Below are 12,537 nucleotides of genomic sequence, written 5' to 3'. Positions count from 1 at the left end.
CTGGACCTTGCCATGTCCAAGTACAAGGCCTACTGGTCCAAGTATGATGATGTTGACATATTTATCATTCTTTTTTGGTACTTTTGACCATGAGTTTTTCACCAGGAGGGAGTCTAACATAGTTCAGCATCATATTATTGACATTCTTGTGCTTAATAATCTAGCTCTTACTCATGTAGTATCAACTACACCCACAGTGATTTATAAGTCGAAACATAGTAAACATTCGTTTGCTGACTTAAGAATACACTGGGTGTTGTATGGAAGGTGGACCGACAGAACAATAAATGTTCAACAAGGTAGTAAAGAAACCCAACTGTTTTTGCTCTGCCATACGGATTAGAGGCCCAATAAGCATGGAGTTATTACGCATAATAATGTGGAGGAAAATGGAGCATTCTCAATGTCAGAACTCAGAACCATGTAGCCTAGAAACAAAATACACTCATAAAAAACAAATATTAAATCATGAGCAGTCTCTCACAGTTAGAGGATGATTGATTCAGGTAAGGGTTGACTGAATAAACTGATGGAGAACATATGTGTCTTATTTACACCCATGGCCACACGAAATGTTGTCACAAATGTTAATGCATATAGAGTGAACAATACAGTACCAGCTGATAATTTACATCACAATATACTGCAGATTCAAGAATAAATTCAGAGGACCCAATCGGCATGTGGTAGTGGTTTGTTTATATGATTTGACAGCAATTCATCTCTGATTACTGATGTAGGCATCTCTGATAGCATGCATCTCTGCAGCAGCATCACTTGTTGACATCCTTTCTCTGGGCAATTGCTTTGAGCATAGGATGCCAAGCTGGATGATGGCAGCCAAACATTCCCTGGCTCTGGTTATATGTTCTGCGTCAGCGCTATTGTTTGCTTCATCATGCAGCCAGATGTTGGAGTCTGCTATCACCATGACATTCCCAGGAAGACCTGCTGCCTCTGCAAAGCGTTGCAGGGTTAGCCCATCTCTGAACATGTCGTCTGTCAGACACCTTCCAGTAAACATCTCGATCAAGGTGATCCCGAGGCTGTACACATCACCATAAGTAGATACCGGAAGCCCTTCTCCATATTCTACAATGGATTGAAACAATTCGGGGTATAAACAGGTATGCACGGAAGTTATTTCATAAACATATATCTAATTAAGCCTTAAAAACCATATATCTAATTAAATGTTCATTTCAAGCATAGGGGGAGCATATTCAGTTACCTGGAGCAACATATCCGATGGATCCTCTTATTCCCATGGAGCTAAGGGAACTTGCAGAGGCTTCACTTGCAGCTTCTTTTAGAATTCTAGCAATGCCAAAATCCCCAACACGAGCCCTCATGTCCTCTGTGAGAAGAATGTTGCTTGGCTTGAGATCGCAATGGATGATGGAAGGTTGGCAACCATTGTGAAGATAGTCTATAGCATCCACGAGGTCAACGGCGATATCTAACCTCTGTGACAGGCTGAGTGTTCCCATTCTGTTTTGGCTTTCAATATCTGGGTGGATCCAGCGGTCTAAGCTGAAATTGGGCATGAGCTCGAAGACTAGCGCTCTGAAGTCTTGGCCTTGGTGGTTGATGCTTGAACAACATGTGATGATCTTTACAAGGCAACGGTGCCTAACTCTTCTTAGTGCCTCACATTCATCCAGGAAGCTCTTGTAGGATCCAGATTGCTGCAGATTAAACACCTTCACAGCCGCAGTAAAATTTTCCAGAGTGCCTTTGTATACAGTACCATATCTTCCCTTCCCAAGCAGATTGGCTTCTGAAAACCCGTCTGTTGCTTTGAGTATGTCGTTGTATGAAACCATTGGAAGGTCAATCATGATCGTCTGAGGTGACAGTAGTTCTTTCCTCAACCCTGACCTAAATTTTTTGTACAGAAATCCAGCTAAAGCAAGAGCTGCAAGTAAGACCAGGATACCTCCTGCTGTAGGGACAACTATTCTCAGGGACTTTGGCAAGCTTTTCTTGGAGCTTGGGTATCTTGGCAGTTGAAGCTGTGGTATTCCACCACATAACTCATTATTTCCAACAATTGATAGTCCAGTTAAATTCCCGAAAATCCCTTGTTTTGGTACTTCACCTCGTAAATTGTTGAAGGATATGTCGAGGTGGAACAACGACGTTGAATTACCTAGGAGTTCAGGGATTGGCCCTGATAGATCATTATGTGCAAGATACAGTTCTTGCAAGCTTGTAATCTTGCTCAGGTCGTGTGGGATGCTGCCGTTCAGTTTGTTGTTTGTCAAATTCAGTATGGTAAGCCCTTTGATGTTTTTCAAACTGGGAGGGATGTTTCCTTCGAATGAATTGCCATCCATCAGGAGGGTTTCCAGGACTACACAGCCACCAATGGTTGCAGGTATTTTACCAGACAGTCGGTTCCCGGATAGAAGAAGCTGCCCCAGATTTACCAAATTACCAACCTCTGAAGGAAGAGGTCCCCTCCAGCAAGTTGTAAGACAAAGCCAAATATATTGACATTGATGGTAGTTGCATAATTTCACTTGGAATTGAGCCATTAAGATGGTTTCTTGATAGACCTAGCTGTGAAAGTTTGGTCAATTTTCCGATGCTTGATGGAACTGGACCCTCCAAGCCGTTGATGCTTGCACCAAACTTAGACAGACCAGTGAGGTTTCCGATGGTGGACGGGATAAATCCTGATAAGTTGTTGTAGCCCAGGTATAGCTCCTTCAAGTGTGTAAGCTTCCCTATGCTCTCAGGAATTATCCCAGTGAGTAAGTTGCGGCCAAGAACAAGCACCTCCAGACCTATCAAGTTTCCGATATCCGATGGGATGGTACCAGATATATTGTTGGCAAAGATATTTAGCTCTTGGATGTTTGTGGACAAGTTAGACAATGAGGTTGGCAAGTGTCCCGAGAACCTGTTTTGTTCTATAGACATCAGTTGCAATCTGCTACAGTTTGTCAAAGAAGTAAAGAATTGCCATTCTTGTTCATTGTTTGCCTCAAACATGTTCCCAACCAGACCATCTAAGATACTGCAATTTTCCCAAGTCTGAAGGGATAACCCCACTGAATCCATTATTTGCAACATCAAAAAGCTGGAGTCTGGAGATATTAGTCAGTGATGGAGGCACAACTCCAGTGAATCGGTTATTCCCAAATCCAAATTGTTGTATGCTAGGAAGGCTTCTCCCCAGATGAGCCGGTAGACGGCCATGCAGGTTGTTGTCCGTCACAAAAAACATGTACAGAGATGACTGGTTGTACAACGAAAGAGGAAACAAACCTGAGAGGTTGTTCATGGCCAGCTGAAGGAACACAAGATGTGGATTGTTCCCAATACCCTCGGGGATGGATCCCTCAAGATGGTTAGCTGCCAGGGACAAGATGGCCAGCCGGGAGAGATTCCCGAGCGATGACGGGATATTCCCAGTGAGGCTGTTGTTGTACAGCTGTAGAACACGTAGTGACTGCATGTTGCCGATCTCAGAAGGTATGCTTCCTTGTAACCCCTTGTTGTTGGTGATTGTCATCAACCTGAGGCTGGTGCAGCGGCTAATGTTGCTTGGAATCACACCGGTGATCATGTTCCCTTGCAGCCCAAGGTACTTGAGGCGGCGGAGGGAGCCGATGCTAGGAGGTATCTCACCATACAAGGGATTGAAGCTTAAGTTGAGCATCTGGAGGAATGTGAGGTTGCCGATGGCAGGGGAGATGATGCCGGCGAGCCCCTGGGAGTTGAGGTCCAGAGCGACCACCCTCGACCTGTGCCGTTGGCTGCACGTGACGCCCTCCCAGACGCAGTAGCTGATGCTCCGGTTCCAGGAGGCCAGCGCCCCGGAATGGTCTGAAATCCTTTCCTTGAAAGCTTGGAGAGCTCTCTCATCGCCGTCGTCCGCGCGCGTCTCCCCCATGGTAGAGAGCAGGAGAAGCACAAGCCATCTGATTCCGACGAGGCGCGGTGGCAGCGGCGTACCCATCCACCGCATGGTCTGCTGCCTTGCGTTGATTCTTGTGGGCGGTTCTTTTCGCTCTCTCCTCCTTTCCTTTGTACAGATCATCAGAGCTACTTGATCTGCCTTACCAAATACGGAGTCCGCAAAGCCTTTCTCCATATTAAAGTAGTAGCAGCACCAACATTTTCCTGTTGGTGACCTCAGACCGGATTTTGACCACTCCTGCACCTTTGTTGAAACTGTCGTGTGCTGGACTTGTTGGCCCAGATTAATTTGCTGCTGAACTGCACCTGGCCCCAGACTCCCATGCATCCATGATGCTCAAATCCAAGAGGTCCCAGTGATTCATCAAGGCGCGGCGCAATGAATAAATAATCAATACTGCCTGATGAGAACCGAGGGTAAGTTTTTATATGCCTTATACTCCCTCCGTCCCAAAATAAATGTCTTAACTTTATACTAAAGTTGTACTAGAGTTAAGACACTTATTTTGGGACGGAGGGAGTATGTAAGAAGAAAACATAAGTTCAGGATGAAGACGGAAAGAACAGGTGGCTGTTTTTGTGGCGTGTGTTGGATATCTTTCTAAGAAAAAGGGAAGTTGAGTGCTCATTCACCCCCTTTGATCAGCACTGAGCCAACAAAAGTAACTTTTGAAGATTAGCAGCACAGGCAGTTCCAACACAACACTGAGACCAACTTCAGCAAATGATTTTGCCAACCACTTGAAGATCAACTGTCCACAGGTGGTGAGTTCTGTGAGTGACGGCTACAATACTGAATTACTAACTGTCATCTACTGCAACCCCAACTTTCAGGCTTGTACAGAAAATAGTGATACTATTTAGGAAGCACAACGCGGTTGGCTCACAGGAGAACACCAGATTTCCTGATAGTTTGATGTCAGTTCTGTGGACCATCCAGTTCCAGGAGGCCAGCACCGGGGAATCGTCGTCGTGTGCATGCATCCTCTTCACCTGGTCCAAGCGCGGAGTTTGCGAGCCTTTCTCCGGATTAAAATCGCAGCACCAACTTTTTCCTGTTGGTGGCATGAGGCAGAATTCTGACTTGTCGACGACCCTGATCAATTCGAGCCCCGTGCCACCACATGCATCTATGATGCTGACCCAAGGAGGAGGCGCGGTGCAATGACTAGACAACCATAACTGTGTAACGAACCAGAGAGGAAGGGGATCAGCACTGAACTAGAGAGGTAGGTGAGGATTTCAGAGAGAGAAGCAGGAGGCTTGGGGAGGAGGAAGCTGCTTTCCAGAGGAAGGATTAGGTGAGAATACAGACAAGTCTTGACGCATGCTCTCGCTCGCTGCCACAGGCGGGCAGCTTATAAACCCAAGTCTCTTACGCGCACACCTACTCGTGGGGCCCGGTCGCAGGATGCCAAGTTGCCAGGTGTCACAAACTGCCTGCCTGATGGAATTTCAGTGCTCAACTGCTCATTCATCCCCCTTTGAATCAGCCCTCGCCTGAAACTGCAGCAAGAAGCTTAGTTAGCCAACAAAGTGGACTTTGAAGAAGTGAGCCAGCAAAGAGAAGAAGCGCATGTTTTTTTTTTGGTTATTATCATATAGCAACTCTTTTTTACTTCATTATCATGTACGGAACTCAATTTTGTTCTTATTTATTAGCTGGCAGTGTGCTGGCCGCTTTTGCAATGTTTTTTTTCTGTTGGATTAATGACTTGTGGAGCTTTTCCCCTGGACCAGTTTAACTGTACTTCGGAAAATGCTGCATGGGTGGTATGTTTTGCAAGTAATGGCCGGGTGTTTTTATACTTATTTAATAGTATTATTACGAACTAACAAAAGAATACAAGTATACTGGGAAAACAACTTAACAAAGTTTCTCAGGTATTCCCTAGAAACATTTCTCAGGTACTTAACAAAAAAGAAAACTCCATCTTCTTTGCGAAAGAAAACGAAATTAATTCGAAATCACAGGGAATGAAAATGAAAAGCCTTTTTTTTTACGCAAAGAAAAAAGAGAGCAGATTTTTGCAACTAACAAGGAAAGAAAAACCCCATACGAAACAGGTACATCTCATGTGGGCTGAGCTCTGTCTACGTATCTCACTCAGATGGGCCGCGCTGTGTCTATTTCTCCAGCCCAACTGGATGGGCCAACGCTGCCACGAGCCTGCGACCGAGAGAGGAGGCGGTGCGCTGCTGCGCGCTCCCTTACATTAGTCCCACCTCGCTAGTTCGCAGGGAGCGGCGCCGGTTTATAAGGCGAGGCGCTGCAGGTTGTAGCACGACCTTACTTGAACAGGATCTGTTCTATAGGCTCGTACCGCTGCATCCTTTACCAATAAGGAGGCAAGCACTTCAGTCTGGTTGATGAACTTTAATCTCTGGGCCAGAGCGTGATTAACGGCCAGGATTCCTCTGATGGAGGCTATCGGTCGGCTGTAGAGGATCGTTCCTGCCTGGCCATGCTTGGTGCAGGGTGGCCCAGAGGTTGTCTGACAGACTCCAGAATTGCCATATTTGAATTTTTTAGCTGCAGAAAAATCTCTTCATCTGAAAATTAGGTGCACTCTTTCTTCATGAAAATTACCACATCTGAAATTATGACACAGCAGTGAGAGTGGCAGGAAAGCCAAACAAAATGGATCAAAGCTTCTATTCAGGCTGAAGATGGAACACAGCAAAGATTAACCAACACAATGTCTTTTATTTCCTCTTTTGCACAGACACAGTACGACAGACGAAGTGACGAACCCGGCAACACCGGCTCACAACACCCACCAACATTGTTCATCGGTATTACACACGATATTCATTTCACTGTTACACTTTTTTATTCATGGCTACACCCCCACAGAACAGATTCAGTTCATGCTGCACCCTCCTTGGGTCCACCGAACCAACCGAGGCGGGTGAGCGACTGGTTCTCTCCTCCTTTTCCATCTACATGCTCGGCTTAATCTTGAGCCGCGATGCCAGCTTCTGCCCGAGGGACGTGTCACACTGCAACAGCATTGGTAAAAGCATGGTTGGATTCAGTGTGTTTAATAATCCCAGATACACGTAACAGTACAGCAGTGTGCATGGTCACCTATTGGCAACTGAAAATAAAGAACAGAAGTGTACCTGTGACCAGTATGAGACCCAGATGCCCTGGATTTCATGGGTTACGCGAGCATCCGTGAGCGCATCAACCCACCGCTGTAGGAAACGGTCTTGCCTGTGTTTTCATATAAGATACAGTTCGGTTAGCAACGCTCCTTGATTTCTTCTATGTGCCTAAAGACTTGAAACAAATCAAACTAAGTTTGGGATGAACCTGGCAGGGTCGAAGGATCGGTATCTCTCGCCAGCCTGCTTGAAATTGTTCTCCTTCTCGATAATGCACTGCAGTTCCAAATGTACAGATGCACCAAACCATTTGTTAATGGTGGGGGCATTAATCCCTAGAGTATTTTAGTCACAGTTCGAACGGGCTCAAGTTGCATACCTTCTCCCGGCAGCCAGATAGAACGCGAGGAGGGATAGGGTACTGTTCAGCATGACGAGTAGGATCAAACCTTGAAGGGAAGTAGTTCACCTGAAAATCAATCCAAATATATGTAACTGCAGTGAACTTGAAACATAACTACACATTATTTCTGTCAATCGGAGGAAATACTGCATCCTGCATGCAGAAGGGATGAAAAGTTTTAAAGAACAATGTACCTCCTCATCCCTGTGCATGAAATTCATTAAGCCATCATGATGGTTGTTGTGGTGAGCACATTTCGGGGCGTTCACAGGAAGCATCAAGTAGTTTGGACCAAGACGGTGCCTTTGGGTATCAGCATAGGAGAAAATCCTTGTCTGGAGCAGCTTATCATCAGAGTAGTGGATTCCAGGGACAGTGATTGCTGGGCAGAAAGCAAGCTGTTCATTTTCTGCGAAGAAATTATCAATGTTCTTGTTGAGCACCATCCGTCCAACTGGTTGCAATGGGATGATATCCTCTGGCCAGGTCTTGGTGACATCAAGAGGGTCAAAGTCAAATTTATCCTCATGATCAGCATCAATGGTCTGAATGAAGAGCTTCCATTCTGGGTAATTCCCAGCTGCAATAGAATCGGTCAAGTCCTTTGTGGCATGGGTGTGGCAGGTGCCTCCTACAGTAACGGCTTCATCATCTAAGAGGCACTTCACACCACATGTAGGCTTCCAATGGAACTTAACAAGGTGCGCCTTTCCATCCCTGCTGATTAAGGTGTAGGTGTTGACACCAAAACCGTCCATGTGCCTGTAGTTGAGTGGAATGCCAACATCATCAAAGAGGAAGGTGAACATGTGCAGACTCTCCGGGTGGTGCGAAAAGAAGTCAACTATTCTCCAGTTCTCCTGCATGTTGGTCTTTGGACTTGGCTTGAAAGCATGGACCATGTCAGGGAACTTCATCCCATCTCGGATGAAAAACACAGGCATGTTGTTCCCAACAAGGTCAAAGTTACCCTGAAAATGCATACCAGGAGATGTCAGTTAAACATGCAGGTTGAATTAAAAGGTCTGCAGCCATAATTATCTAAGTGCAGATGATAAACAGTTTATAACATAAGGGAAAATAAGGCAGGACAGAGGGCTCAATCCTTACAAACAGTGGTAAATTTATATTACTACATAATGGAACATGTGCTATGGTTTCAACATCTTCCAATAGCCACACGCTGGCAATTGTTGATAGAACTAAAAAGGCATTCAAAGCAGCCAGAATTTTACTGTACCAGCTAAAACAGGCTAAAGAGTCTTTTACTCCCTCCGTCCCAAAATTCCTGTCTTAGATTTGCCTTGATACATCCGTATTTAGATAAATCTAAGACAAGAATTTTGGGACAGAGGGAGTACTATTTAACAGGCTTGGACAAAAAGGCATTATGGCGAATGACATGCTAACAGAACATAAACTGCTCAAATGTGATTGTACACAGCATAAAGTAGCTGTAATAATAATCTCATCTCAAAAGGATAACATCAAATACGACATGAAGAACGATCATTAGTACCTCTCTGGTGTAGAACTTCACCGCAAAACCACGTGGATCCCTCAAGGTCTCAGGGCTTCCACGCTCATGCACGACAGTAGAGAACCGGACAATAACCGGGGTCTGAACCCCAGGAGCCCGGAGAAAGTCAGCACATGTGAGCTGAGAAACATCATGAGTCACCTCAAAGAATCCCTTTGCACTGGCTCCCCGTGCATGAACAACACGTTCAGGGATACGCTCCCGGTCAAACTGCGCAAGCTTTTCAATCAGATGGTAATCCTCAAGGAGGATAGGTCCTGCCAAATGAAGAATTCATCATCATGCCGAGTAACAAATTAATCATGGGGAGAAGATACTAAAAGCAGAAGCTTCTGGGCATAGCTACAGATACAAAAGAGGAAAAATCACACTGGGCAACTTCAGATAGCTTTCACTTTCAGGAAAATTGGCATTTTGTTACGACAAACAGCCATGTTTGGAGTGTGGAATTCCAATCGCTTTCAAAGTTGGGGAGTTACTCAACAGTCAAACTTTGATTTCGTACTAGTTTTGAAGCTTGGGCTATGCTGAACATAGATGAATTGTTGTAAGATTATGTTTTCTTCTTGTGGGTGTAGAACTTGGTCCTACCTACATCAGGTTAGCGCTAAGAGCTAATCTACGGAATAGTAACGGACCACCAGACGGTCCAGACAGATCACTATCTAGGAGCCTCCAATCGTCCCGCATGATCGGATAATCGCTATGACTGGACCGTGACATGCCATGCCGTGTGAAAAAGGTATTGCTTGTTAGCTTCCCCGTTGAGCAACCCTATGGCATGACAGTGACCGACGAAAATATCAAGCTTCCTGTATGTTTGCAACAAAAGTTTTGTCTGGCTGGACCACGGAACCCGGCGTGTTGTGAATGAAGCTACAGGGAGTGCCCACAGAATTCAATCAAGCGCTTACAGGAACCAAACCTGAGCCGGTAGGTGAATGTATCTGACAGACAAAAACGCTGGAGCAACACACAGGAGGAGGATCAAAACGCTCGTACCAAATACTAGATGTAAACGGCATGTGAATTGACAGCAAGGCCAGGGCGCTGACGCTGCGGGAGAGGGGACCTCCCGCAGATCCAGAGAGAATCGACCCAAAGAGCCCCTGATTTTCAATTTCGCCGCCGGAGAAGCAATCTAAGGTAAGCTAAGCGTAGGGGGTGGCTACAGGCTCAAGACGGGCGGGGGCAGCAAGAAGCCAAGAAGAGCAGATCGGGGAGGTGGGTTGGGGTGGGGCGGCTGACAGACCTCGCTGCCCGACGGTGAGGGCGTTGTTGTTGTTCCAGACGGGCGCGCCGGAGTTGGTGGTCCAGTAGCCGGAGTTGGCCCCGCTCGTCGGCCGGTGCTGCGAACAACACAAGAAACCAGGAAAACCGAGCGCGTCAGATGAGCGGATCGCGGGGCGACAGGGACAGCCGAATCGGCGATCCGGGCCAGCCAGCTGGCGGGACCGGGTCGGCTGGGGGAGGATCGGTGGGGTACATACCTTGTAGGGATCCATGGTCGGGACCGGCGGCGATCCAGGCGCTTGCGTGGGTGGTGGGCGATGAGGTCGAGAGGGCGGAGGAGTTGGGGAGGAAGAAGGAAGAAAGAGAGCTGATGGACGAAGTAAGCGGCGGGTCGGGTCGGCCTTTTCTAGTTGGGCCCGCGCCCACCTTATTAGTTCCGGTGGCCGGCGGGCCGGCGGGTGGGGCCCGCGCGCAGTGGGGGAGAGGGGCGTGGGCTGCGCGGATGGCGGTCGTGGCCGTCACGTACGCCGCTAGTGATCAGTTTGCTTGCATCATCGCGCCGGATGGGGATGGGGATGGGGATGGGGGGCGTTGGTTAGGGATGGATGGATGGATGGATGGAACAAAAGTCGATGGGGATTTGTTTATTTCCTCTCTCGGCAAATGTCGACGGATATGGTGGGATGCGGATCAGACGGAGATCAGCCGTCGGTGGCCTGCGGGGGCATCAATCTTGTTCACACTACATATATACAACTAGCACATGAATCGGTAAATAGGGGGTGAATAAATCATACCCTCTGATAGGCCAGGCTAGGGCCACAGCGGTGGCAGCAGCTTCAGCTTCCTCTGCAACCTTCTTCTTGGCGGCATCGTCTTCAACCATTGGGTCGGTACACGTGTGCTCCCGATAGACGAAAAAAAGAGCTAAAGAAGTATTAGAAAATATTTTTAAAAACATAAAAAAGCAAGGAAAATAAAAAAAACAAAGAAAACCCAAGAAACAAGAAAATCCCCGAAGAACCAAGGGAAACCAACGAATGGAAGATAAATGAGCAAAAATTGGTTTACACGTGCGCAAGGCTCCTGCTCCTTTGCTTGAAATGTCGCCATGTGTCGGGCCAGGTCCCCCACAAGTTACCCCTGCGCGCACGGCGGGTGACAACAAACGTGCGCCTCGCACGACATGGCTGGCCCATGTCTGGGGCGTGGTGCCCCTATTTTTTTCATTGTTTTCATTTTCTTTTTATTGTTTTAGTTTTGGTTTTCTTGTTCATTTTTTAACAGAAAAATGTTCAAAAAAATTTCCAAAAATATTCTAAAATTGAAGAAAATATTTATGGTTTAAAAATTGTTCTCAATTTCAAAAAAACGTTCCTGAATTGGAAAATGGTCCTGGATTTCAATTAATGTTCATGAATTCAAAAAATGATATCGGATTTCAGAAAGTATCACGAAATTCAAAAAAACCAGAAGGAAAAAAATGTTCTGAGATTTTTAAACATCATCCAACTTCAAAAAATATTCACCAATTTAGAAAATATCCCGGATTTCACAAACATTTATTGAATTTAAAAATTATTTATGGATTTAAGAATACATTCTGAATTGCAAAAAATCTTCATGATATTAAAAAAGTTCTGAATTTTAAAAATATTCATAAATTTGTAAAATGTTCTCAGTTTTAAATAATGTTCCAAATTTCGTAAATAATCACGAATTTGAATTTTTTCTATAATTTATAAAAGTGTTCCGAATTTTTAAGTAATTTACGAAGTTCAAAAACTGCTTCAAGGGAGGTTCAAGAACCTTCCTATTTCCCAAAACTGATGGGAGGTAAACCGGAAATGGGTCTGCCCAAGTAGTAGTGCACTACTCGCCAGGTGTGTGCTAGCGTGCTATTCCCCGCATTACCCAGGGAATAGAATCCACCACTGAAGGGTGTCCGGAGTAGATAGCGGACAGAGGACTACATGGGTCATTTGCATGTGAAGATGGTGTGTAGTGCACAAAGACTCATTTACTGTGAGAGATCCATCGGCCTTGCCTACAAATCAACGAAGTGAGATGGCCAAAATAAATGTGATACAATGGTTTTGCGAAGTTCCTAACACCTGTTCGTTGAACCTCTACCCCGGTTTTGGAAAGGTCCCACACGCTTTTTTCTTTTTCTTCTCTTGTGTTTTTTCTTTATCAGTTTTTCTCCGTGTTTTTTATTTCCACTTTTTTCATATATTTATTTGTTTTTCCATTTATTCTTTCCAAACACATGTTAACTTTCAGTCGCAAAAAAAAAAAAACATGTTAACTTTTTTTAATA

General features: G+C 45.6%; 1 protein-coding gene, 1 non-coding gene and 1 pseudogene across 2 annotated transcripts; 1 reads left to right on the top strand and 2 right to left on the bottom strand.

The window, feature by feature from the left end:
• Positions 1-516: 516 nt before the first annotated feature.
• On the bottom strand, positions 517-3,972 carry LOC123171471 (probable LRR receptor-like serine/threonine-protein kinase At3g47570; annotated as a pseudogene).
• Positions 3,973-6,214: 2,242 nt separating this feature from the next.
• Positions 6,215-6,435, top strand: LOC123171797 (small nucleolar RNA U3). The gene has a single exon (XR_006485412.1). It is a non-coding gene; the product is annotated as a small nucleolar RNA U3 (small nucleolar RNA).
• Positions 6,436-6,617: 182 nt separating this feature from the next.
• Positions 6,618-10,729, bottom strand: LOC123168517 (catalase isozyme 1). Its single transcript, XM_044586398.1, has 8 exons — positions 10,475-10,729; positions 10,237-10,333; positions 8,964-9,241; positions 7,639-8,415; positions 7,421-7,510; positions 7,250-7,317; positions 7,057-7,150; positions 6,618-6,933 (listed from the first exon to the last, which is right to left on the bottom strand). The coding sequence occupies exons 1-8, from the start codon at positions 10,487-10,489 to the stop codon at positions 6,874-6,876; spliced, it is 1,479 nt and encodes a 492-aa protein (XP_044442333.1). The 5' UTR covers positions 10,490-10,729; the 3' UTR covers positions 6,618-6,873.
• Between the last annotated feature and the right edge of the window lie 1,808 nt (positions 10,730-12,537).

The sequence above is a fragment of the Triticum aestivum genome, chromosome 7D (assembly GCF_018294505.1).
Source record: "Triticum aestivum cultivar Chinese Spring chromosome 7D, IWGSC CS RefSeq v2.1, whole genome shotgun sequence".
Taxonomy (NCBI): Eukaryota; Viridiplantae; Streptophyta; class Magnoliopsida; order Poales; family Poaceae; genus Triticum; species Triticum aestivum.
Note: the sequence above shows the minus strand (reverse complement) of the source record. Positions and strands in the feature narration are given on the sequence as shown.

Coding starts and splice junctions, on each gene's coding strand:
- LOC123168517 (XM_044586398.1), bottom strand. Junction 7,511..7,638: donor TCATGCACAGGGATGAGGAG/GTACATTGTTCT, acceptor ATTGATTTTCAG/GTGAACTACTTCCCTTCAAG. Junction 7,318..7,420: donor TATCTGGCTGCCGGGAGAAG/GTATGCAACTTG, acceptor TTGGAACTGCAG/TGCATTATCGAGAAGGAGAA.